The sequence below is a fragment of the Curcuma longa genome, chromosome 4 (assembly GCF_044706935.1).
Source record: "Curcuma longa cultivar G26 ecotype Majalengka, Jawa Barat chromosome 4, ITB_CL_G26_1.1, whole genome shotgun sequence".
Lineage (NCBI taxonomy): Eukaryota > Viridiplantae > Streptophyta > Magnoliopsida > Zingiberales > Zingiberaceae > Curcuma > Curcuma longa.
In genome coordinates, this window is record NC_133864.1 from 8907954 (window position 1) to 8935821 (window position 27868).

The 27868-nt window shown below is 34.5% G+C and overlaps 3 protein-coding genes across 4 annotated transcripts; 1 reads left to right on the top strand and 2 right to left on the bottom strand.

Annotated features, from left to right (window-relative positions):
* Window positions 1–1109: 1109 nt before the first annotated feature.
* Window positions 1110–15063, top strand: LOC141827814 (peptide chain release factor APG3, chloroplastic). Its single transcript, XM_074715142.1, has 16 exons — window positions 1110–1294; window positions 1912–1968; window positions 3004–3084; window positions 3218–3275; window positions 3357–3460; window positions 4557–4608; window positions 6767–6816; window positions 7008–7073; window positions 7141–7305; window positions 8077–8149; window positions 8262–8394; window positions 8814–8871; window positions 10740–10787; window positions 10887–10970; window positions 11996–12090; window positions 14918–15063. Exons 1-15 carry the CDS (start codon window positions 1136–1138, stop codon window positions 12065–12067), a joined length of 1260 nt encoding a protein of 419 aa, XP_074571243.1. The 5' UTR covers window positions 1110–1135; the 3' UTR covers window positions 12068–12090; window positions 14918–15063.
* Window positions 15064–15282: 219 nt separating this feature from the next.
* LOC141827427 (uncharacterized) lies at window positions 15283–19744 on the bottom strand. Of its 2 annotated transcripts, XM_074714670.1 has the most exons (4): window positions 19740–19744; window positions 15857–15963; window positions 15643–15748; window positions 15283–15544 (listed from the first exon to the last, which is right to left on the bottom strand). In XM_074714670.1, exons 2-4 carry the CDS (start codon window positions 15947–15949, stop codon window positions 15420–15422), a joined length of 324 nt encoding a protein of 107 aa, XP_074570771.1. In that variant the 5' UTR covers window positions 15950–15963; window positions 19740–19744; the 3' UTR covers window positions 15283–15419. The 2 variants fall into 2 exon arrangements, with proteins under 2 accessions (XP_074570771.1, XP_074570770.1); XM_074714669.1 differs by lacking the exon at window positions 19740–19744 and having other exon boundaries at window positions 15857–16037.
* On the bottom strand, window positions 17323–27435 carry LOC141827426 (kinesin-like protein KIN-13A). Its single transcript, XM_074714668.1, has 12 exons — window positions 27253–27435; window positions 26845–27042; window positions 26422–26598; window positions 25536–25640; window positions 25179–25256; window positions 24956–25037; window positions 20680–20842; window positions 19396–19722; window positions 19026–19244; window positions 18425–18950; window positions 18273–18338; window positions 17323–17689 (listed from the first exon to the last, which is right to left on the bottom strand). The coding sequence occupies exons 1-12, from the start codon at window positions 27433–27435 to the stop codon at window positions 17510–17512; spliced, it is 2304 nt and encodes a 767-aa protein (XP_074570769.1). The 3' UTR covers window positions 17323–17509.
* Between the last annotated feature and the right edge of the window lie 433 nt (window positions 27436–27868).

The following is a 27868-nucleotide window of genomic DNA, read 5'->3' on the forward strand; positions in this document are numbered from 1 at the left end:
TGTATGGAACAAATTAAACAGATGAAGAATATTTTGACGTGGAAGTGGATGCTCCTTTGAGCATCAGATTTGACACAATATTTCATTTTATGCCGTCAGAATTTTGTCTTGGAGATCGATGGTTGATTTCCTAGTGTTCGTTTTGTTTTTCATGATTTAAACAAAGTCCTTAACACTCTCCACTTCATTAAAAAAGGATAGATCCACCCTCCACCTTATTAAAAATGGAGAACACACAAAGGATGTGGGCATCATATTCATTATAACAACATGGTCTCTTTCATCCATATTGATTTATCATTTTTTTATAATAATATATTTTTAATTATTTTTATTCATTATTTATGGATCACACCATCCACTCAATCATCTTAAAATTATATCATATTAAATAAATACATTTTAAAAATATTAAAAATATTATTATTTTTTAATAATAATCTTACTTTTAAAATAATAATTTTACTATTTTTAAAAAATATTATTAAAATTTTTAAAATATATTTATTAAATAAAATAGATGTTTTAATAAAATATAATTAAAAAATAAAAAAATATACACATGGAGTGGGCCAGTCTTCTAGCTGGCCCATCCCATTTTTAATTGAACGCGTTCAATTGTTTGAACGTACGTGTTCAACTGGAAGAGTATTATAACACCCTTCCACAACACCAATGGAGTGTTATAACACCCCTCTACAATGGTGTTCCATAATTGTATTTAATACTAATAAAATATTATCAATGTTAGAACATCCATGCTCATTCATTAAAATACCCTATTAAAAAATAAAAAACTAAAAAAATAAAAAAAATGTACGTGGGGTGGACCAGCAGCCAGGGATTAAGGGAGCATTGTAAATGGCCTAAAAGATGTCTTTTAAGGAATTTTTTAAACAACCCACTCTTTTGTTTTTGTTATTTTTTATTTTTTATTTTCACCTAATTTCATATGAATTAATATTTCAGATTTGAATAATCGAAGATCGTTTTGAGATTAAGCTAAAGGATAGGGTTGGTAACGGGCCTGGCGTGGGCCTTCGTTGCTTTATCTTCTCGCGTTGGTCGTGACCAAGATTTCGATGCCTTGCCACCCAAAGTATACTCAATCGAGTTCTCTCCGATACCGCGAGCGATGGAGAGCCTCTTCACCGGCTTCCTCCCTCGAGCTTGGACCATCTTCGCCAACCGTGGAGTTCTGCCTTCGAATTACTTCGGCAGGACGAGGAACAATGAAGCGATTATCCGCGCGCCTCGGAGGAGAGCCACACTGCCTGGAATCTTTTGCACGGCCGTAATTTCTGTTAATATGAACTTGCCTATCACGTCTTCGATTTTCTATTGAGGAGTGACTGAGAGATTTCATCTTTCTTCTTCTTTTCTTGGTTTTGAACCTGCAATGTTGGGTCTTTTGGGGCTCATCGATTTCGTTTCGCTGACTCTATTCTGAATTCAGTCAAAGGTGAATTTTTGTCTGATTTACAAGTGGGGTGAGGTAACAGTAGCATGGCAAAATCCACATTGTTGTTGGCCTGTTGAATTATGATTCTTCCCTTTGTTCTGGGCCAGAGAGGAGAATGGAGGATAAAGATTTACTAATGGTCTATCGATTACCTATAGGCACCGCGAGCATATTTGATTTGGCATGATTTTTTTCATTGATTATCTGATAATGTCATCGTCCCTGTAATGACTCTCTGGCGAACAGGGTCGTTGAACTGGCATATTCAGAATGCTAGCTTCTGACTTTTTCATCATCACTTTTTTATGATTTGGATTTTATTTGTTCAAAGAAAATTTCAAGTGTTGGGCATCCCACTTTGTTGCCATGGATTCTTATGTATATAACTTTGTTGCCATGTTTTTGCCCCCCTTTTATCTCCCACAATTACATAAAATATTCCAATGCAGGAACCGTATCTGATAGCAAAGTTGGATTCTGCTGAGAAAACTTGGAAAGAGTTGTCGGTATGAATATGTTCATCGTATTTAAATAATGTACGATTATTAAATATTTATGAAAATGACTTAAATTCATTATTGGGGTTAGTTAGTGTTGATGGATTTTGCATATATTCATCATTTTATTATGGCCTACAGATGTTTAGTAGGAACAATAATCAGCTAAATCTTCAAAACTAGTTTGTGGCAGCATGAGCAGAATTCTTAGTTCCTTATTAGCATTTATCTTGCAAGAATGATATGAATATAATTTATTTGTTCTCTTCATAACACCTATGGAAAATTTTCTATTCCATTAATTTTCCTTTTCAACTTTAATATCATTAATCACTACCCAGATGTTATGAGGAATAATTTTCTACAAAGTTTCTTTATCTTATATGACATTTAGTTTTAGGTTGATGTTGGTTTTGTTCCTTTTCAGCCAACATGGTCATATGTATCCTCAATAATAAGTTAATTACTTGGATTCTCAAACATATTGCCCATATGTGGCCTATGTTTTATCAAACTCATAACTTTGGAGATTAACATGATATTGAAATGCCAAAATGATTCATTGTTAATTTTTTGTTGCTCCATTCTATTCACAGTAAATGGAGAAAAGCCTCGTAGAAAAGTTCCTTTTCAGTTTTCGTTCCAGTCCTTTCCCACTTTGAAGACTGAAAATAGCTATAAAGTTTTAATTTATAGAATACCTTCACAATCATTGTGAGGTACTAAAAGGGCTGTAGCTTACAAATCAACCTGTCTTGAGAATGTGAGAGTTGTCCACTTTCGTGGTTAGCTTCTCGATTTACCTTTCAGGATGTATGGACTTAGCTGTCCACTTTCTTTCTATTGCTTTCATTGCTTTCATAATGGTCCCTTTAGTGTTAACAGGCAAGTCACCTTGTCCAGCCTCTTACTACTAAAGTAGTTGGAGTCAGCATTAGAACTGGCTTTCGATATCTGAATTCTACTTACTCAAGAATTAGATTGAGTTATTGATTAACAATATATTCCTTCCGATAATGATGTGACACATAATTTCCACTGCAGGCCAAACTTGCAGATCCTGATGTTGTTTCAAATCATACAGAGTATCAGAAGCTTGCACAATCTGTTGCAGAACTTGATGAGGTATTGGAGATTCCACTTGGTGGCCTTCTTAGTTTATAGATTGAAGCACACTGACAACACAAGATGTTGAGTTGTTGATCCTTCATGTGTTATTATTGAATAAAATATTTCTTCTTAATCTGAGAATAAACAGGTGGTGGTAAACTATAGGAAGTTCAAAGAATGCAGGAGACTACTAGAAGAAACAAAAGGTTTACACTTCTAGACCATATTTCTAGTTGCCTTGCAATTAATAAGATCATATAATTAACATCGTATTTGTCTAACAATAGCTCTAACAAAAGATGATGAGAGTGATCCAGATATGGCTGAATTGGTTGCTCATGAGATGGAAATGTTATCTAACCAGCTTAAAGATCTTGAGGATAAGTTGAAGGTAGCAACTTAGTAGTTATTGTTGATTTAGAATTCATCTTATTATTTTTCATGTTTAATGTGTTCAAATGGACTATCTGATTCAACATTCCACTTGCTTAGATTTTGATTTCTGACTTTGAGACATACTTTCTTCTACCATGGCAAGCAATAGTTTGCAACTTATAGTTTGCCAGGTGCTAAAGTATTCTTCCCACCTGATATACTTATCTCAGGCACTATTCCTAAATGAGGAAAAGTTTTATAATAGATTTGATGAAGTTTGGTTTGTGTTTCTTCATTTTCTTTTGCGCACTGTGTAGATCCTAAATTAAGTGGCTTTCATTCATGAACTTTCTTAGACAACACTGCAGCAAATTTCTCAAAAGTGATCCAAGTTTTTTAATATCTATTTATTCTGACACTGTAATTTAGTTTCCACAACCAGAAAGTTTGCTATATATTGCCCTTGACCTTGTTTGATCAAAAGTTTGCTATAGAGAGATAACCTCTTCAATGTATTTCCTATATGTTTGTTTAAGTGTTGGATATTCTTCCATTTTTTTGCTATAAACTAGCACTTTTTTTTACTTATCATGTTCTTTCTTTGGCAATATTTCCACAATCCTACCTCATAATGATATCATCATCCCATGTTGAGCCCAATATTTATAGTCGACCATATGAAATCTTATCCCCTTTATTTTTGTCCCATTAGTCTTTTGTATAATCAACGAATGATATACACCAAGCTGTTGTATCTTATAATTGATTTGTTAATCCAGTACATGTGAAAATATAGGGACCCTTAATGTAAACCTACAATTGTAGTAAATTATTTATTTCACTTCCGGTAGCTCTCATGGCGATCTTTGTTTTATTTTTCACAGGTTACATTGTGTTTGTATATATAAGAAAGATTGCTAATAGACCATGCTTGTAATTTTGGAGCTTTTATTTATCAACACATTTTGTACAATAGATTGGTACATCGGAGTTATGGTTGTAATATGCAATATGTAAAATGTTGATATTTGGTTCTACCACAGAAATTTAACTGGAACCCATTTTTCTGAATTAAATCATCTGTTAATTCATCTTTGAAAATTCTTTTGTAGGTGTTATTACTTCCTAGTGATCCAATGGATGCTCGCAACATCTTACTTGAAGGTGATCATTGATCTCTGATCACATGTGTAATCAATATTTGCTTATTCTATTTTTATGCAATTAGGAAGGTTGTATGCACCTGATATAGTACAATGAATGAATGAATAAGCGAACAAACCTCACATAGAGAAAAACATGTACCAAAAGAGGAAAATATGTCAACCCTAAATTAACAGAGTTGTCAAATGATAAAAATGTTTATTTAATATTAAATTGAAGATGCATCAATATCAAAATATTTTTTTGATTGTTTCCTTTAATTGAAAATGTGTCATTCTCGAATTATTATCTAATTTATCTCTTTAAATTTTCTTTTCTTTTCTGCTTTATTGGCAGTAGTCTCCATCATCTCTACATGAATTTCACTTTGTCAACTACCATGGTTTTTCTAGGCCTGCATTAGCACAAGAAACATGCTTTGAAATCATGAAGGTTTTCTTCACATGGATTCTACTGAAAAATAAACCATGTTGCTAATATATCCTCCATCGATATTGCCTAGTGGGATAGCAAACGATCTAGTCTTTTTCCTCAAAGTCGGAGTATCATTAGGTTTTTAATTTGATGATCATTTTTTTTTCATATTCCTCTTTTATCTGTTGATTGCTAAGGCTTCAACAAGATTATTGATTCTTTCTGCATTCTTTTTTTTTCAGAGTCAATGTGATACTTTTCCTTGTATAAATTCTCTTTATTCATTTTCTCTTGGGACGTTTTCTCCCATTTTGTCTCATATAAGAAAAAGTATTGAAATCCCAATCCATCTCTCTTCTTCAATCTTGAAATTTGCCCTCCATCTTCACAATTTTTATATCCCTCTGATATTATTCAATTTAAAGGGAATTGAGAAAGTGATTGATATTCTCTCAAAGCATATGTAAATTCATTGACTACAAGATCGCACCACAGTTCTCAATCATTGCATCAGTGCTATGCCTGTTTCTCTATTTGTAATGCTTGTATTCTATTTTGTGTGTGACATTTTAGAAATCATTCTATAATTATGTTCCAGTTGCGTATTAGGAGTAAAGTTTATTTTGCACTGATAGTTTAGCCATTAGATATTATGTTTCGGTCTTATATAGTTGTAATTACTCTATTTTCTATTAGGGCCATATGACTATTTTCTTTGGGCTATAAGACTCTGTTACTTGTAAGCAAATGTAGAGCTTATTAGCACAAGTTTTGATAAGATCTTTCATCCAATTTCTATTGTTCACCTAGCTAGTTAATCCATTCATTTAGTTATGACCTATATATGATAATAACGAATGCAAGACATGAATTTGAAGTATTTGGAATTGCTACATGGAACTTATCCTTCTAAATGAGTGGTTTTAGTAACAAATCAAATAGCATAACGTATTAGTTCTTAAGAAAACTTGGAATGCCTGTAAACAAATACTCATTTACCAGTTCCATCATGGTAGTGGTGCACTGGTTTCCTATATCTGCAACATGCCAGTACATATAGTATGCTATATTTCTTAAACATTGCTTCATATATTGAAAATGTGATATTCCATAATATCCTAGAATATTAATGTTTATAATTCAATAATTTCTTGCTTGTTTTGGCCTATCACAACGCAATTCTGTATCTTTTTCTTAATTTTGCATCAGGCTATGTGATGTTCATTGCAAGATGTTTATATCATTTGTATTTATACCTCCCACACTGTTGTCATAACAGAAGATCTTTCCATTTATTATTTGTTTATTTGAGTCAGGAACTGTTTATTTCAAGCCGTCAGCATATCCATGGCTAGGCCTGGCTATATCCAACCAATGTTTTCCCTTCTAATTTCAACTTCACAACACTGAGTTATTCCAGAGTAGTCTTAAATGACTTGGAGAAGTAAATTAGCTAGGAACTAATCTGTGATTACTTGTAGGGAGGAGATCATATGTTTAGGTTTTATCTAGATAAACAGGCTTCCTAAATAGGTTATAACTGTCAGATGTGATTATATTGCCTTTATGTTGGGAGTCTTTCCTAATAGTCCTGAATACCATTTTTCTATTTCATTGATAAATTTTCTCATTTAACATGTTTGTTTGAACTTTGAAGTGCATTTTGCTCATATAACCATTGTTTCTCTAGTTTGTGCAAAATCCAATTCTTCCTGCTGTACCAATATTTATCCATTTTTTGCAGTAAGGGCAGGTACTGGCGGTGACGAGGCGGGAATATGGGCAGGTGATCTTGTAGGTAGATGATACCTTCATGATCTTTAAATATGTTTTCTGGAAGATGCTTCTACAAAAATCTTTGTTAGTAAAATGAAGTTGTACTAGACTGCTAACTATCACCAATGTATATATTATTTGAAATTGATACTGTGGTTTAACATAATTATCTAGTGTTTCAGTGAACCTTCTTGCTTGTCATCCTTTAGGTACGCATGTACCAAAAATATTGTGAGCGAAGTTCTCTAAAATATTCATCAATTTCTAGTTCTGAGGTATGCTTTTCACCTTCCATACCTCTTGATGCTGAGTCACATCAAAACTACAGATAGCTATTTTCAGGCTGAAAAGGGTGGATACAAGACTTATGTGATGGAAGTTAAGGGAAATCGTGTATATAGCAAATTGAAGTATGAATCAGGCGTTCACCGTGTTCAACGTGTGCCTCAAACCGAAGCTCAAGGCCGTGTCCATACATCAACTGCAACTGTTGCAATAATGCCGGAGGTACTCTACATAAAAATTGTTGCAACTAGTATGGCTTACATCGTAATTTTCAAAGAGATATTGGAGTTTTTGTTAATTCATACCATTGACATATAAACAGTGAAGCTTAATTGATGCATACTATTACTTATGAACATCAATTAGACAAAGTAATGTTTGTTATGCCTGACCAAATTGTCATGTTATTATGAAAATATTTTCATTCACATGTTGCTAGTTATGCACATACCCACTTCATGCTATATACCAACATGGATGATAGTCTAAAGCACTTTGAATTTTTTTAATTTACTCCGGTGGCAGTATCTATCAAAGTCAAAACGTTATTACAAATGTTCAACTTCCTTGGATGATAATTTTCTTCTACTATTGAATGTTCTCCTAAGTTTTGGCAAATATCTCTGGGTATATCTAAGCATGGGGGGCTATAAGTGAATGTAATCAGGTTATCATGTAAAAGAAGTTGATTCATCAAGTATAGTCGATGTAGTAATTGAATTGTGATTTCCTTTTACAGCAAAAGCTTGACTAAGTTATAATTTGGGGCTATGCCAATTTTTCTTATGTAAGACCGGTAATGAATTTCAATACTTACAAGCTTCAGAATGTGTAGATATCTGGTATTGAATTCTGAAAATATGTTAATTTGCTCTTGGTTATGTGGTTATTGAACTTAGTAAAGGTGTTAACTGTTGTTACACAATTGCAATCCTTTTCTTTCATGATTTATACATAGTGTGGCTCAATCAATGAACCTATGGCACTACTCAGGCCGATGAAGTTGAAGTAGTAATTGATCCAAAAGACATTGAACTAACAACAGCAAGATCTGGAGGAGCGGGAGGTAAGAGTCGAACTTGTCTCTGTAATTTGATTCTCATTATTTAAGTATGATTTAACTGCTACAAGTTATACCTACTTGGTATTCTGATGCTTTATCCTTTTAATGGATGCAGGGCAGAATGTAAACAAAGTGGAAACAGCTGTTGATCTTTTCCATAAGCCTACAGGAATACGGATCTTCTGTACTGAGGAAAGAACACAGCTTCGCAACAAAGACCGTGCATTTCAATTACTGAGAGCAAAGCTGTGAGTTATTTAGAAAATATATGATTTAGAATAGTTGGTGTTCCTTTGCAATTTTGGCATGCACTGAACCTTTTTTTATTATTATAATTAAATGATTCTCCAGCGTATATCTTATTTCCTATTTTCACCATGTAACATGTAACGATTAGTGCATAACAGAGTCTAATCAGTTAGGAAAATTGATCTATTACCATAAAGTGATATGAAAAGAGTTAATTCTTAAGGAATAAATGGATTAAAACAGAAAAAAATGATGTTTGTTAGATGAATTTTATAATCTTAATACACAGTTTTCTAAGTAGTAGTCCATGTAGTTGGTCCCAAATAGTTGGAATTTCAGGCCTTTTGCTATTGTTATTGTACCATCTGCTTATTGAATATATCCATTCAATTTCTGATCACCTTTTACTTATTTGTAGTTATGAAATGAAAGTAAGGGAGCAACAAGAGTCACTAAGGAACCAGAGGAAGTCACAGGTTGGTGGCAAAACACTCTAAGATGATTTATATGTATGTAAAATTTCAAAGTTTTATCTACACACATCTAACAAAACTAAAACTAATATATGTGTGGTGTTCTTCATTCTTTTTGTCAAACACGATGCCACAACCTAGACACACATTAGGAGCAAGTTAAAATATTCTTGAATGTAACTTTGGTCTATGATGGGAAGAAATGAATAACAGATCAGCAGACGTACTAGAGTGACTGAAATGCAAAAGCTCAGAATAGGTTCTTTGTTGGATGAAAGTATTTGGTGATTCATATATGTTTGTTATTAAGGTTTCAAAGTGACAGTGGATGTTTAAGTACTAATCTTGCATATGAAAGAGGTAGGGTATGAGCTTTTGGTCCTTGTTGAGGGACAGACTTTGGTTAATTATGGTCAATCAAGAATTCATTATGTGCACTATGGTGTTCCCCAAACTATTTGGGGTTGGCTATTGGTCAAAATTGTCATATCTCGCCTTTGAGTTTTATGTAAAATTATATCACTAATAATATCAAATATTGAACACTTTAAATAGTTTTGTGCACCACATCTAGGTGCTAATATGATGGTCAACTTATGGATGATCACCTAACCCAATGTCTAACATCTTGTGCACCAATTACACATGATCTAGTCTAACAAAATTAGAGTTAATATCCATGCCCATTAGGTTTGTTGTAGTTTTACATTGATGGCCCTTTTGGAACACAATTCAACTATTTGTTCATATGTTATGTGTTAGAAGAAAAACTAGCCTGTTTGCTTGCTTGTTTTTTAAGCAATTCATGGTAGGCCATGTTGGAAATTAGACTTGATTTTTTGGAAATTACAACTTTAGCTTCTTGGAACTACATCTTTGGGAATTACAACATATTGGAAACTCAAATTATCTTTTTAGAACTACATCCTTTGGAATTACAACTTGCTGGAAATCCAAGTTGATTACTTGGAACTATATTAGAATTAAATAGTTTTTAGTATTTTTCATAGTTTGATAGTTTTAATGGTTGAGTACTTCATTTTCCAATGTAATTAAATGGGGAGTTTAGATTGTTTGTTTGAGTTGTATATAAGGGGATGGACTCTAAGCATTTGTATCCCCAGTGATCAAGTACTCAAATACATATTTTCTTAGTAAAAATTTCTCTTTATTGTATCTTCATTTTGTGGCAATTACTTACTTTTTTGGTTGTCTTAATCCAGAATTTATTGACAATCTTGGATTATCAGAATATTTTCTATATTTTGATGAATCAAATAAATTGAAAGTTTCAAGTGCAAACTAATTCTCCTATCATATCTAATTTAACTTGGTGAAACTAAGCGTGAGATGATTATTGAGGCAGAACATACAGTAACACAATGGTATGAAGCTGAGTGCCTTTAATTGTCATGGATGAGTACTGTATGGTGCAAACAGCCGTTTGCAAGGATACATTATTTAATGGCTAGATTACTTCAGCACATAAGTTTGCAATTTGAGATTTTTTTTCCTGCAGTCCCCGAACATATGGAAAGTTGGGATTAGAAATTGCTTGACGATTTATTAAATTGCTTCTACACAATTCTAATTGAGTTGTATGCCTTGACTTATCTATCTTATGGAACAACTTAGGGAGTTTCTTTCAAAGGGTAGTTGTCCCCTTTGGTTGGCCATTTATACATCGGTTGGTGGTATATATGTCATTCGAGCCTGTTTCCAGAATTCAGGAATGATATATATTAATTATTTTTTTTTGTGTTTGTCTTTTTTAAGGTGATATTTGTCTACTTGTAAGGGACCACTTTTAAGGTGATAGTATAAATATTCCATATATGAGATGCATGCTTGAAAGTTTGTCTTTCTTACAGGTGGGGACTGGTGCCCGTTCAGAGAAAATAAGGACATACAATTACAAGGTAAAATGTCATGGATATTGTCTTTACTGTCTTAAGACAACCATTGGAAAGACTGGTCCAGCTAAAGCTATTCTAATCTTATGACTACATTACTTATAGGATAATCGAGTTACTGACCACCGATTGAAGTTGAACTTTGAGCTCACTTCCTTCCTCGCTGGTGATATTGAGGCTGCTATTCAGGTGTTGACTGATGCTAGTATTTTGATATTCCATTATTTTTCAATTATTATTTTTAATATATTTTTATTTTAAAAAGGTTTGATGTGAATTTCAGTTAAACTGTCTATCTATTTATCTATCTACACCACATACCTGCATATTGAGGTGCTGATGATGGTAGTATTTTGATGTTCCATTATTTTTCAATTTCTTTTTTTGGTATTTTTTAAATCTTAAAAAGGTTTGATGTGAATCTCAGTTAAACTGTCTATCTATCTATTTATCTATCTACACCACCTACGTGCATATTCAGGTGTTGATTGATGGTAGTATTTTGATGTTCCATTAATTTCCGATTGCCTTTTATGGTATTTTTCAAATCTTAAAAGGGTTGTATCTGAATTCTAGGTGCGCGCGCGCACACACACACACATGGGTGTATTCACTTGCAATGGTAGTGTGTGCTGGTTTTAAAAGAAGCTAAGCACTCCAAAATTGGGATCCCTGTTCCCTTGTCTAGCCATCCAATTAGCACACTTATTCACCCTTACCTCACTGCTTTGATATGAGATCAACTCTATCTGATTGTATGGGTAGGAGTTAAAAATCTGACAAGGACAGATAATCATCAATGATCTTTTAGCAAGATGCACATCTCCATTCTTGCATAGAAAATCTTCAGAATATGCTTCTTGTTGCTTCAGAAAATCATTTAAATGCCTTTTTAATAAGATAATTAAAGCTATCTTTGGCTTCCTTTCCCCTTTCCACATCCTTACTATTTGAGATTGGAATTTGTTGATCTATCAACTTTATTCATGGCCATCTTACTAGTAAAAATCTCTTGAATCATAATGAATAACCACAACACATTGTGTCAGCTTCTGAACCCAACAAAGCAAAAGAAAATCTTAAATCACTTTTAATTACGCTAATGTTCATTCCCAGATATTTCTCCTTACACTTCTAATTCTTAACTGTCTTGACGCGGCTGAATTCAATATTATTCATCGCATTTTGAACCACAATAACACTTTTCTTTGCAGGCTTGTGCAGCCATGGAGCAAAAGGAACTGTTGGAGGAAATGACTGAGTCTGTTGCTGCATCTGGTGCTTGATCAATTGTATCTACCCATTGTAGGTGTGTCCGTCAATGCCTACTTTCTTAACATAATTGTTGTTGCACCATGAGATAATTATTTTAGTTCCTTGAAGACTCTTATTTTTTATTCACAAAAAGTTGGGTTCCTGTCACCATTGTGCCTCTAAAAACCCAAAGGTCGTCCATTTGTTGTCATCTGCTCATGCAATGTCTCAGAACTCTACCTTAGTTTGTGGCTTTCTGTTTGCCATAGTTCATAGTGTTATTGATTTTGTTGCAGCATTTTTTACTTAAAAACAATATCAATTTTTCATTTGAAGATTATGAATTTGAATTCTAAAATAGAATTGAATTGCTAGTTCTGTAACTAACTAGGGAGCTTCATGTATTGCAATAGTTGACTTACAACTCACTATAAGCTCATTGTAAGGCTGAGGCTTAAATTGGTCGACATACACACAACTTGGATACCTCTTAGAATTATAAAGCTTAAACAAGCAAGGCCTAAGTAGTTCACCTACTAATTAGGCAATAATAGATCTATACAATTTATGTCTAAAATTAAGCCAAGATCACACCACCATAATCACAAAACAAAGTTCATAATTTCTGAGTTATCAATGCCTCAATTTGGGTTACATGTCCCGGAGTCATCTAACCACTTTTTCTAGTGGGGTTCCACACCCTTGAGGCCTTCAAGCTCCTCAGTTTTGTCCACTTGTGCTCCAGTTATTTGAGTTCCTCATCCACTTGATCAAGGCTACACCACCAAGCTCTTTTTCGCTCTAGGTCACTTACTCTTTAAGTACTGAGTATCTCTTCAATCTGAGCTATCCAAAACACTTGATCCTAGTTATTGCCATTGAGCTTCAAGTTTGCTTAACATGACTAACACACTTGATGTACCACTATCAAATACACACCTAACTGACTTAAGTTGTATTGTGAAACCATAAAAATATCATGATCTAAGCTAACCATAAGCGATAAGCCATTTCCCCAACTATCTCTGTTTTTTTGTTTGTTTGTTTAACAATCTTCCTAAGTGAGTAACAATAATAAGCATAAAAATGCATCAAAACAATTAGAAACTCAAATCTCCCCTTCAATTCGGGCATCATGTGGAACTCTCACACTCTTTAGTCAAGCTATCATTGAGGTGATCCTCTTTTTTCCTATTGAAGGAGGTTTACTAACTTAAGCCTCAATATCTTTCCTACATTGCCAACTATCAAAATAATACTAACGGGATACATGAAAAATATGTATGATCATATAGATATCAATCAATCATAGTGATCAAACAAGCATGAAATACTTAAACAATCATAAGTTCATGCGAACTAATTCCATACTAGTATTTGCATGATTTTCCATTTATATAATATTCGCATGAAAAACTTTATCCTCTTGGAGCTTAGCAATATATCCTCAATGTTGATCACCAAATCCAATCGACAGGACTATATTTGCACACTTAATTCGTCAATCAAATACAAACTCATGATTAGCCTTCATCATAAAGGAGGAACTAATAAAAACTTCTACCTAGAGTCAAACCTTATCTTTACAATAGACTATTAAATGCAAAAGATACATTATAACATATGACAGGAGATGGGCATTCGTAGGAGATGAGCACGACAAGACGGTTGTTGCGAGTCTTCAAAAGGGAGATTAGAGGCTCGGGTTGTGTCACAAAGATGAGGATATTGGCTATGTCATGTATGGTGTATCTCATTTAGCAATTTAGGAACCATTGTAATTTTGATGGAGGGGTGTCGAATCTTGACAGGATGTTCATAAAGATCCAAACACGTGTTTAGATCTTTGAACTCTTAGATTGTACATTCTTATTTGGTTCTAAATATAATTTACTTATCCAAAAAAAAAGATTAAAAAAAACAAAGATACATTATAACAAATGATCTTTGGGTCAATAAGGAGCTTCTTAAGCTTGATCTATTATCAAGGTAGACATTACACAGCTTCATTTTCTCCCTTGATCACTCAACAAGTTTGATCACCTCTCTAAGGATATCCATAATTAGTATGGATAATCCTATAAATTCACGAGTAAATTATCAAATCCAAACCACCAACTTAAAGCATTTTTGAAATGTCAAATATCATTATTAAGCTTAATCACAAGGGAGGAACTAATTTTCTAATAAATTCTACCTTGTAGCATCATTGCTATGATCCTTATTGAATCTTTGAGGTAAAATGTGCTCGATGATAGAGTTTTACCAAGTTGCTTGGGCCTGACAAAGGGGTAGGGTGAGTTGAAATATGATGCAGCACAACCAAGTAAGCCAACCATGAAGTAAAGTATCGACGAACTCTTTCATGTCCTTAGTGTGTTGAATATTGAGGCAATTTGACTCATGTTGATGGCCATTCTGTAAGTCCTACACGACTTTGTTGTACTTGGGCACATTAGTTTGTCAATTCTCTTTAAAGTTAAAGACAACCTTCTTCTAGGTATTAAGTGTAATTTGGAATGCTCGATTGGTCAAGGTCAGTTAAATGTTGCAAGAGATGAGTTGTTGTTTCTCGTCATTCAGTTACTTCTAGTCTTTTAGTAGAATTTCTTTACACCCGTTTGCTTGTATGAGTTAGAGAGTTTGTTGAGTAAAATCATCTACTTATGAAAATATTTAACTGACTTCTTAGAGTAACTAGAGATTAATTCTGCAAAAGGGAGGTTGTGAAGGTTCTAAATTTTATGATATTTTGCTTGTATCATGTTACATGTTTGATATGTTGATTATATCATACTCATATTGAGTTATTGGAGTGTTATGTAAAAAGGTAGAAGCTACATCTTGTAGATAACTCACTTGAGGGTGTGGTGTTTTTGCAGGATGCTCAAATCAAGAGGGAGTTCCATCTAATTGAGGGGGCTTTATCTTATTGATTGAAAATCGAAAGAGTTGATCTCACTTTGTCAAATATCAAAATGGAAAAGATTGTTGGATAATCTTATTTTGTTTATTATAGTTAGACCAACTATGTGACTTTGATGTTTGATGATAGTTTAAAATGAATTGGTTATAAGCCGATGACTTTGTCTTGAATTTAGGGATATCCATAAGCTCGACTGAATCCATTGGAGATAAATATAAAACTAGTGAAGCTTCTATCTTCAATTCAATGAGTTCTAGATTATCATATCTCACACTACATGTCTTCATATTTTTTTTTTCCTTCCATTTTTCTGAATCTAAATTAACACAAAGCATCAAAATTTATGATCAATGGCTCGAACAAGACAACACAAATATTCCAATTATTGATCTCATCATGACCCCTGTAGCACTCTGAAAAGCTAGAAACAAAAAAAGTAAATGAGAATCATCTTCCTTCTAAAAGCACAGAGTGTTAAGCCTTAACATTGTGATCCTGTTTCTTCTCATCAATCTTCTCCTGCCCAAATCCTCGTAGTAAAAGTCGAAAAATCCAGGATTCTCTCTTTGCAATCCATCCCACACTGCCAATATTCAAGTTCTTAATTATAATAAGCCAAACAATTTAACAAATCAAATGAGCATCGCAAAAGAAGCTGCCTAGCTTCTTAATTTGCATTACCTGCATTGGTGACTACTGGTTGGATGTTTGCGCGTTTAGCAAGAACTCTGACGCAGTCTTCCCTGTCCAAGTGGAAGGTCAGGCATCTCTCTATCAAGTGCTGAACCTGCAACTTCATCCAGTTAAAGAAACACATGCATCGACAAAGCATGATCGAGTAGTGTTGATGAGTTCTATTTAACCAACAAATTAATGCAGTGGGTCGTGTATGTACCAAGCGAATGTATCGGGCAGCACGGGAGTGGTAGAAAGACAGCTCCGAGCGATGGCGGAAGGCGGCCACGGGGGGCGGCATGTTCCTGATCATGGAGCTGCTGCAGCTTCTCTGGCAGAGTCGAGATGGATGGATGGTGGTGCTGGAGAAGAAGAGGATGCAATTGAAGGGAGAGACAAAGGCCAGCTGCACTACTTCTTTATCAGTGAATGGTGGTCCTGGAAATATATCTATCTATCTGCGAATTAAAGAAAGAAAGAAAGAAAGAAAGATATTTCGAATCAGATATTTGAAGGAGAGGATAAAGTGTTGGCCTCCTTGAAAGCTCATTGGCTGAGAAAGTATCGGTCACGTGGTTCTCATCCTCGCTCTACCGCTCTTTTCCTTCTGGCGTGGATAAGGTCACGTTGCCTCTTAACTCAGAATGCACTTTCCACGTCATATTCTAATCTAATTAATTTAATCGATAGTAATATAGTATAGTATTTTTTAAGATTATTCAAATGCACTGATTCATTATTTAGAAAAAAGATTTCTAATTGAATTGATTATTATAAAATAAATTTATTGAAATAGATGACAGTCGAATTTTGATGAAATCGAAGTAATGTCCTTTATGTAGTAATCAATTGTAGCTTCTCAATTTACTCCCTCATAAATAGTCATAGGACCGACCATGTGAAATCATTAGAGTGACAGATTTTAATTTTTGCTAAAAAAAAGATTACTACCACTCGAGGTCCCAAGCATGACGTAACTATAAAATATTCAATGGATTAAAATAAAACTTTTTAAATATTAATCATGAGAGTCACTTGTACTTTTAAATTTATCTTACGAACAATCGGAGAAAAGATTATCCACTCTCGAGATTAATTGAGCCTAACATTTATATATATATACATGAATTGTTACAGTTACTCTTTTCACGATCATAATCAAAATTCTAAATTATGCACCTTTATAATAATTAATGAAATTATAAGATCGACCGTGTAAGACCGTTGGAGTGACGAATTTTATTTTTATTGAAGTTATAATTTCCAAATATTCAATTGATTTTTATATCCCTTTATAATTTATTCTTAACCTTTTGCGAGTGATTATATCTACTATTCAACTTGTTTTGTTGATATTTCTGATTTTTCAATTTAGATGTTAGAGTAAAGTGATTTCAAAACAAGTTTCCGATGACTAAATAATTTCAAATTATGATTCATTGGTGCAAAAATTGATCCTGTGAAATTGATAAAGGACATTAATACAAAAACATGAGGAAATTGGAGAAAGGGGAATTAAGTTGTCCTCGAGCTCACCAAGAATGCACCATGATCATTCATTGAAGAGCTATATTGTATTTATTATATGTAGCATATATATTTTGAATATAAAAATAAACAAAAAAATTAAACATCAGCACAATCGTTGGATGTTGTTCGAAACACTCATCCAAGCACTAGTGTTACTTAACTAATAATATCACAACACCAGTAAACCAGTAAACAAGAGAAGTGAACAACTGCAACAGGCAAGGTAATTAGCTACTTCAAAGCCATGATATAGGAGGATCTACATCAAGCTGGTACAAATTGGTCATGATAATTCCTTCGCAGCATCCCCACCATGAGCAGGTATAGAGAAAGAATGACATCACTATCGCCCTTTCTTTCTGCTAAGAATCTCTTGTTCTTTAAGGCGCTGTTGAAACCTTGCCAAACGTGCCTGTAGGCTGACTAGACTTGCAGCCCTGCGTGATAGCATGAAACCTAACTGTGCCACGTAGTCGTCGATGAAACTTCCAGGTTTTTCAACCTCAGCCAGCAAATTCATCTCCTGCAGAATAAGCTTCATCAAGCTACAGGTGTGCTTGAAATATGAAATATTGGTCCAATTACGATGAATGTTTATCGAAAAATAGAATGCCTGTTACGGTTTGATATAAATCGGACTACAAGAAGCAGGATTCTTGTTTGAAAAACATACATTTTCTTCTGTATTGCTACTGCTGAGACTCAGTTATAAATTGGCAAATGATTTCATCACATAAGTGCAGGCTCATATCCTTTTCAAGACAATGAAACTTACTTTATTCTAATTTCTACACTAATAATTTCAACTAAGAAAGGAAATAGGTGGATACAATTACTATGATGATGTTGATAGCTTTTTGTACTAGTGATGCAATTGGCAAATGTGATTGATTGGTGGTGCAGATACTGCAACCTAATAAAGAATAAGTACATTATCGTCAATTCTGAGATAATTGGCCACTTATTGCACATTATTGTCAATTCTAGTATATATGCATAAAACCAAAAAGGAAAAACAGAGACATGCAAAACCAACTTGATTGTTAGACTGTCTCCAGATGAACTTAAATAGAATGAACTACTAGAGTTGGGTTAAGTTGACTTACTTCACGCACTATCTCAATTGTATTCTCAATCTCTCTTCTGTGAGCAGCTATTAGTGCCTCTTCTTCCTACACCAAATGCAATTTCAACAAAATGAAAGAGTGAAGCAAACAAGTAGCAGTGAAAGGAACTGGAAGATGAAGAATCTTTAGACCTCGAGTATTGCATCAATTTCCTCGACATATTTATTTGATGCATTGTCCAAAGAAGCATCAGGCATTTGCTGAGGGTTAGGACCTGTTGTAGTCAACTGTGATTCACTCTCTCTTTTCAACCAGTTGCTTTGCTTTTCATATCTTTCTCTAGAAACCTTTTTGCGAGGTGAGGAGACCTTTGTCACTTTCTCTTCATCTTGAGTGTCAAATGAGCTCTCATTTGGATATTGTTTATTTCTTCCATTGTCATGACTGTTTACTGACTCCATCTTTTCCCTCTCAAATGAAAGCGATGATGACACATTTACCTCAACATTTCTAGTTCCAAATTGGTATCTGTTGACATCAAATGTAGAATTATACAAACCCTTTTCGTTGTTTCTTAGCCCTTTAAAATCTTGCATTTGCACAGGGAGATCCTCAGGTATAACTGAGGGAGGGACTGTTGATTCCTTGACAGAAAGTACTACTGATGCAGCCATTGGATCTTTTTTGGAGTTCCCACTCTTGGAAAGACTTTTAACCCTGCCCAGTCCAAGGAAACCAGAACTTAGAAACAGATTGTAAACAATGTGTTGTAAATGAATCATGTGAATTTACCTATCAGCGTATCTGAGGGTATTAAGTGTATGTTCACAAGATCCTGCATTTGGGGAGATGCAGGATATCATGATTGTCCTTGAGTTGCCAACAAAAGAGTCACGGAGCACCTCGGTCAACTTACTACCTCTGAATGGGATGTGAATTTGATCATTGTCAAGGGCACGGATGCATTCCTTCAAAGCCAGAAGACTCTTGTTTATTTCTGCACCCTCAATTCTGGAATAGACATGAAAAAAAATAACTCCATTTAAATTATTAAGAATGCTTGGCTAGTGAATCTAATAATCAAATATTTGAACTATCAAATCGTTGCACTTTGAATTCTGAAAGTAAATAACACTAAGCAAAGAACTCATAACATGCAAACCTTGTTTGACGATCATTATCTGTTGTATCAGCACCACGCTCACTTCCAGCAAGATCTATGAAAGACATTTTCCCAACAATTTTACCACCTTTTCCACTACCTTCCTTCTGTTTTTTTAAGTCACTTACTTCTTTGTGCTGCTTAATGGCTAATTGCAGTATAGCATGAGACCTAGATGATTCTTCATTGGCTCCTGTAGAACCAGTACTTCGTGTAGCGTTACCTTTCTCGATAAATTCTTTCACAACCTGAACGTCAGAGACCTCAAATTCCTGCAATCCCACAATGCAAACCTGTTGTCTTCCATCTTCTCTCATCAAGAGTTTCCTGGCAATATTATAATATTAATTCTCTGCTTGTGGTTGGAGTGAATAATAACATAAGATAGACTCCAAACATACAACCCAATAAGGTAAATTGTAGAAAAATGAGTAAGGAAAACCAAATAAACAATTGTGCAAATTAACTAAATGACAGCAACTGTTTCTTGCTTACTAAACAACTATAATGAGATTACAGAATCGTGAAATCCATCATAAATTAGACTCATAATTGAGTAGCATCATAAATTTTATTTTAAAACAAAAATAGGACAATAGAATAGCAACATCTGATAAACTATAAAACTAGCCATTGTTGAAGTTAAAAATTAACCAAGAATCTCAAACTTATCAAAGTATGTACCATCAACTAGACATAAGCCATTCTAAATCAAGAATATGCAGAGAAGCATAGAGACATCTAGTCTGAGCATACAAGATATATGTTCCTTAGTGTAGTACACTGGACCAGTATTTATTTGTCCAAGTAAATGCCAGTAACCATGATGATCCAAGGGGTGTACACTATTATGAATACGTGACTGATATATAGCAACTCTATCACCAAAGGTTCCAACTAATAATGTTGGCAGAGTGTGCCTCTGAATAATGAATACACAAACATGGAAGTTACGATTTCCACTCTTACCATAATCCAGATTGATAGATAGTTAAGGTGTCAGAAATAAATAAAACAGCCAACAAACTAGCCATGAATCGCGACATTTTAGAATCAGCTAAAGGGTCTTAGCCAACAATTATACTCCATGTGAGGCAATTCAAATATATTAGCAAGAAATATTTGCTTAAAAACATAAACCACTAATGCAGAGTAGATAGGATTTACATTCTTTCTGCCTTTCAATTTGATCAACTTTATTTCCATATTTCAGCACAGGAAAGGGAGAAGTAAAGCAAATTCCAGGTTCACAATTAATTTTAAAAGTAGTATGATTAGGCAAACCTCCTATCATGTAGAAGATCAAACAATTTGCCACCATAGATTTCAAAATAGCTAAGCCATAATTTGTATCTTAGATCGCGATAAAATGGTTGACCCAACAAGCGAACAATATCTTCAGCGGCTCTAAGTGGTAAAGGTTGCATAGTATATGTCTTTCCACTACCTGTAAGCAAACCATGGAAAAAGATTACAATGGGACCTAAAACATGCAATAAACATTTGCAGGAAGAAATAATCAGACATTAAGTGAATATATCTGTGCAAGAATAACCAGATATTAAAGACAACTAGAAATTCTAAGTGCTTATCTTCAGTCATGATCCTAAATCAATACATCTTTATTATATAAATGGGAGACAAGTGCAGGTGTCTCTCACGTTCTCAACAATTTGGTTTTTTAATTTTATAAAATTATCATGTAGCATGTACCCTTTAAATTCTTGATGACTATTAATAGCACCAAATTTCTTATTAAATGATGATTTGCAATGGCTGTTTAAGGGGACATACAACCCGTTCACAAATGAAGGAGCAATTTGCTTTAAGTTTGTAACTATCATAAGTTCTAATTTATGCACATCAAGACATTCTCCCTCTCTTTCTCTCTTTGTCATGTTGCCTTGTTGGACAGTTTATATAATCTTTTTTTCAACAAAGTTTATTTTCAATTTTTAAAATTGGAAAGAATTTAAATTCCTATGAATAATGATAAAAATAGCATTTACAAATTCAAATATGACTAAGACACAGTGAAATTATTTCCTTTCTATTTTCCATAACATGCTAAGAAGACTTTTTTGAGTTATAAGCATCTTCAATTAAAATGCTACAAATTATTTTTTTGTCATATTATAATTTCAATTTAATGCCATTTTTTGTTGTAGTGAATTATTAGCACAATTTGAAATGTTGAATCTTGTCAGTCGATATGGGCAAAATTCAATATTCCACTCATCAACTAGCACACAAGAAGAGACAAGACACCAGGACATGGTCGCAAGAACCACTCCCTTCCCCCATTTGCAACAAAACTAGGGTTCAACAATAAAAAAAAGTGTCTTCCTTTGCGATGACAAAACTAGGGTTTCCGGTGCGACTTCTTCGAGGTACACCTCTTCTTCCTCCATCTACCACTTCTTCTGCCGCCTCTTCCTGCGTAACCTCTTCTTCGACGAAATTAGAGCTTGCTTCTTACAAATAAGGAAATTTATTCATAGGGTAGGGGAAGCTATTTTCTAAAATCTAAAAGATTGGCAAGCTCATCATCAGCATCATCAACCGCATTGGTGAAGTCCTCCAATGCTTACATTTTTATCAGGTTCCTCACTCATTCAAGTCTAGAAAAGGAATGCACAATTAAATAAAGAAATACATCTTGTTACTTGTATTGCATTGTTATTAGGTTTATAGTGGACTTAATCAAGTGAGCGTTGGGTTACAAAGGGTATAAATTACTTTGATTTTTTAAACCTTTACTGATATCATTAGATACAACATCAAACATTAAAATATGTTATAGTTTCAAATTGTAGAGGATATATGCTGGATAGATCAATTCACTTTTATGTTTTATCATTGCTGAGAATGCCTTCTGCCTCGGCTTTCATGTTTGTGAGTGGTTCCATTTCATGCAAAATATACACATTAGATATGTCAGTTTTATGTGAGGTTATGCTTCATTAGGTCAGATTCCACGAAGATAAAATATGTTGTCTATCTATTTTTTATTTTTTATATAACTTATACAATTTTCTAAGGACAAGTTTGATTTTCTTACAACCATATCAATGACTGTATGTCTATTGCGATCATATCAATGACTGTATATCTAGTTACCATGACTTCAATTTTGATATGAATACTTTGTACACTAGAATCATTTTAACTCCCCTTTTATGATATATTGGTCATGAAGTTCATAGCTTTTAGTGAGCTTATCATTTATTATATTAGCATAGTTTTTACTTTTTACCAAAGTATATGATCTTGAGCCATGCCAATTGAGACAAGCAAAACTTTTTATTCGGCATATTGACCGACCTAAGAGATCCTTGATACAGGCCTACCCTCTTCCTCTACGCTTAAACAGTGAGTACATCAAAGCTTCATCCTTTGTGGCTCCCTCCTCCATTAGGTGAAGCTTTTCCTCTACATTGAAACCAAGACTACCCTAGCAAAATACATCAAAGTTTTATCCTTTGAGGCCTCTACCTCCTAACATAGCTTCACCAGACTCCAGCATTGGTTCCAGGTACCTCCTCTCACCTCCTCCGCATTGAAACCAAAATTCTAGCTCTAAAAATCAACCCCACTCCAACTACACTTCCATATCTCCTACCCCTTTTCTTCCTCTTCCTCCTCTCCTTCCTCTTCCTCTAACACAGGCACCCTCTTCTCTTCTTTCAACACACCTCCTGCACTAATACTAGCACCAAGGGCACTGTCTTGAACCACTCGGAGAGAGCAACCATGGCTCAGCTTGAGATTTCAATCACAGAATAAACTTATTTTCTATATGGTCTGCTGAAATCTTATGCTTTTTCCACTCAATCATTCTTTACCATTTGATTGATCAAAGTCTGAATGAGGATCAAAGTTTGAGGAAAGGGAGTCTTGGCGCAATAGTAAAATTATTGTCGTGTGATCTTGTGATCACGGATTCAGGTTGTGAAAACGGTCTCTTGCAATACAGGATAAGGCTATGCACAATAGAGCCAATGTAGTCCAACCCTTCCCCGAGACCCCGCATTGACATAAGCTTATATATCTATATTATATTGAATATTATATTAATATATATACTCATATATATTGTTATATATCTATATAAATAAGTATCATAATTATCAATGTGGCATGACACAGTACCAAACCATATCATTTCAATCAGAGACGAAAACTCTAGCAAAGCTCAAAATTTTAAACTTTGATTATTAGTTTTTGACAATTTTTTATTATAAGTAATATTCATTTTAAAGTAAATTTATCTGTCAATGACAATTATATTTTACTTATAAATTCAATAATTTTACATTTCAACTTGCACAAAACAAAGGAAATTAGAAAGATTTAGATAAATCTATGAAATTTTACATTTACGCATCTATGCCTATCACCAATTGAAAACAAAGGTCCACTAAGAAGTCTAAAATAAGTAGTATGGTAACTTAGACCAACCAAGAGACCACAAACTAAAGATAATTGAACCAATATGAAGAATGTTCTGCTCATAACTCCAGACTTCTAATAAGTATTGGGGTCTAAAGATTCATAATAAAAAAGACTTTATTCTTAGACTGCTATTGTGGATAAATATTAGTTGGGTGTCCCTTCACGTTTCACAATAGAATGACAAAATCCACATGACTAGTTTCAGAAGGCACTGTTGGTTACTCAAACAGATTTACTAAGAAGTCTGATCTGAAAAGTATGGTAGCTTAGACAAACCAAGGGACCAAAAATTAAAGATCATTATACAAAATCTGAAGTGTGTTTTGTTCATAACTCAGATTTCTAGTTAGAATAAAGAAGGCCTCCAAAGACAGCTCCTGTGTCCAAATCTTGGTTGCCCATTTAATCACAGTAAGCATGGCCTATCACAATCAACAGCTAGTTTCTGATGGCATAGTTGACTATCAAACAAGTTAACATTGAGTCACCAGTTAGCCAAAAATGGACAGACTTGAAACATGTATTTTTGCAGTGTGAATAATAGAAACTTAATTCCCTAAGCTTCAGCCCTTCGATCAGAGCTGGAAAAATTGCCATCTTGCATTAAAAAATGTTCTAAAAGAAAATTGCAACTTTCTGCATAGGAACTTGTTAATCAGCACAAATTTCTGAGAGAAGCTACAGAGAGTAGGTGGAGAAATGTAATATTAGAAAGAAATGATAAAGATCAACAAATTTCTCGGATACATTGGTCCACACAGAAAGAAAATATAAAAGATTATGAATCAGGAATCACAATAATATTTGATTAGCAAATAAATCAGACTTTGTTAGCCAATTTGACCAGTAACCAGAAGCCATAGCAGGTTTCATGATGAGTTCATTAGGAACACATCTTTCACCATGATTTTGTAATAAAAAAGCTCGACTTAATAAATACAAAAAGGAAAAGCAGTAGTGTAAAGGACAAAATGGTTTGAATGAATGAAAAAAATAGAGTCATTTTAAATATATATATATATATATATATATATATATAAAATTCAGCATCTGGAGAAGCTTACAAACTCAACTGTCAATGAATCAGTTATGACATCTCAACTACCTGTTTGACCATACGCAAAGCATGTAGCTTTAGTCCGTTGAAAAATGGTTGGTATAATCGGCTCTACAGTGGCACGATAAACCTGTTTGACCATTTATAAATTTGGAAACTAAGAACTCAATGGAAAGAAGATTTTGTGAAATATCAGTTTCATAACAGGGTATTTATAGCATCAAACCGTTGGACTTCTTACTACATAAAAAAGCAGACAGAGTCATGCTACCTCATCATTTGTAACATGCTCATCCAGAACAGCATCAAAGCAAAATTCGTGCTTTTCCACATATGCAGTCAAGTCCACCTATCATATAAGAAAATGTTAAGAGCAAAATATCAGAACAGTACATGGCCAGCACTTTCTACAACTTCCAATTAGAACAAAAATCACATATTGAGTGTTAATTAGCATATCAGAGAAAATTAACACCATAATTGGCATTTTAGATCACCAGCAAGTCAGCAACACAATAAAGTGAGTGAAAAGAGTAAAATAGGAGAAGTTGGGAAAGGACATTGCGATGGTAGACACAGTTAAAGTATATGTACAAAACTACAAATATTATCTACAATGGGAACAAACCTTCAGCTTTGGTTCATGGACGGTTAAATAAGCATTCTCATGAACAGTCACAATGTCATCCTCTTTTCTAGATATCTCCTTCTTATTCAGAGGTCTTTTGCGCACCTGAAAAGAAGAAAAGTCAGGAAGTGAAACTATCTTCTGGAAATAGAACTGTGAATATAAATAGGCGAGCAAAGGGCATCGATATGCATGGAATTGGTGGGGCAAAGGTAAAGTAACAGCTTGACTTATTCTGTCCATCTTCGGATTACTAATCAGCAAAGGATGGTAGAATAAACAAGTTCTACAATAGGTAAACATGTATGATGCAACTATGTGGACAGAACTGTGTGAAAATATGAACATGTCATCCTGCTGACAAGTTTGCAGAACGAAGATTGGCCAAAACTTCCGAAGATTGGCCAAAACTTCATACTAATATCAATATATATCAACCCAAAGCGGGATCAATATATATGTCTAGTGACAGCTGAATATGCAAAGATGTTTTCTCAGTTTTAGTCCTGTTAATTCATAAAAAAATTGGCTAAAAAATGTTCAACAGAGTTGTTTCAACCAAATTTCTAAAAACCTGATAGCAAAACAGATAATCAGAATTGAAAGAAGATCGATAAGTACCTATATCCTTTGTTAGGCATCAAAGACTAATAAAAAGAAGTTGGTAGTCCCTAGATGAATAAGAGCATATGCTCATAATGAGAGGCATAACTTTTCACTAATAATCATACAGTCCTTAAGGACAGACAAAGGTTATCATATATTAATGTTTAATTTGGTAGAAATCTATCTTCTAAAATTTGAAATTCTGAACTAGAAAAATTATCATAATAAGATATAACTTACAAAAAACAGAAGCACAAACACTGTCAACAATTCCACATACCACAACTTTGATCTTGGCCACATTGCTCTCTTTTGTGCTAATCTCTTTCTCGCTGCCTAATTGTCTGACATTGTCATCATGTGGACCTGGCTGCCTGCTAGACATTGTGTCATTTTCACTCTGAAAACTTTTATTAGGCATGAATGGAGACGGCTCAAATTGCTCTGACAAGACATGCTGCAGCCAAAGAATGATCCAAATTAATCAAACATTCTACAAAAACAATGTAACCAATTTTGCAACTGATAGGTAGAATTTTCTATACAAATTTAGCACCAATATATTAGTGCCAAAAAATGACTTCTTGAATATGCCAAAGTATAATCTATCCAATATAAGTTATAGTTAAGCCAACAAACCAATAAATTTCAGTAAAGTAAATTGTTAAAATGGGAAAATCATCATTGTCTTTTAGCAGTATACCTCGGAAAGAAGTTCAGTGTCATCCATAGCATGAAGATCCAAGAGTCCAGCTCCAAATTCTCCTCTAACCTCAGATGAATAAAAGCCATCATGGGCAGCGGCAGTATATGGTTCAGAGATTGATTCCCCAGCAAAATTCATATTTCTTAAAAGGTTAAATAGTTTATGCTTATCTTCAACTGTTTGAGGTCCGTAACCCTACCAAACAAAACGCAGGCATCAACGATATCAACAGTACGACAATTAGTTGAATACTCCATTTAAGTGAGCAGTTGAGAAATGAGATTTACAATGTTAACCAAAACATTTCTCCATACATTTTGAATCACGTTGAGAAAAAACACAATGCAAGAAGAGAAAAGGTCAGATCTTTCTCCCCATTCATCGCTGCGAATCGAGCCCACGTACCTGCATGAGGACACTGGGGAGAAGACGCTGATCCGACGACGCCATCGGTGAGGCCAGATGCTGGAGCCCAGCGGACTGGAGCCACCGCGCCATGACCGCGTCCCCGGCGTCCACACCAGCGGGCTGGTCGCACAGAGCCGCCGCCCCAGTGCCGGCATGTCTCTGCCGCATCTGGCCACCCATGTGGCGCTGCCACTGGCGTTTCGGCGCCAACTTCGGACGCTCCGCAGCGCCCCCACGGTCGATCTAAAAGAGGAACCAGATTCTCCAAATCAGAGAAGCACGAAACCAATCAGGGAACCATGCCATTCAACTTAAATTCAACAGGTCGTCAAGAAATCACAAGAGAATCTACCGCGAGCAATATATGCGGATTGAGCGCCCGATCCAGTGGAAACAATACAAGTGAGATCGGACACAGTGGGCTTCGGCAAAGGAAGAGGATGATTCCTGAAACCCTAGTCGAAGGAAGCGCCGAGAATTTGGGGCACAATCGCCGCCTGCAGAGTAGAGAAACAAATGAGACGGAGAAATGAGAGAGAGAGAGAGAGAGTGGAAACAGAGAGGGAGAGCTTTTAAATGAAATTTTATTTTCATTTTATTTTCAAATATTAGT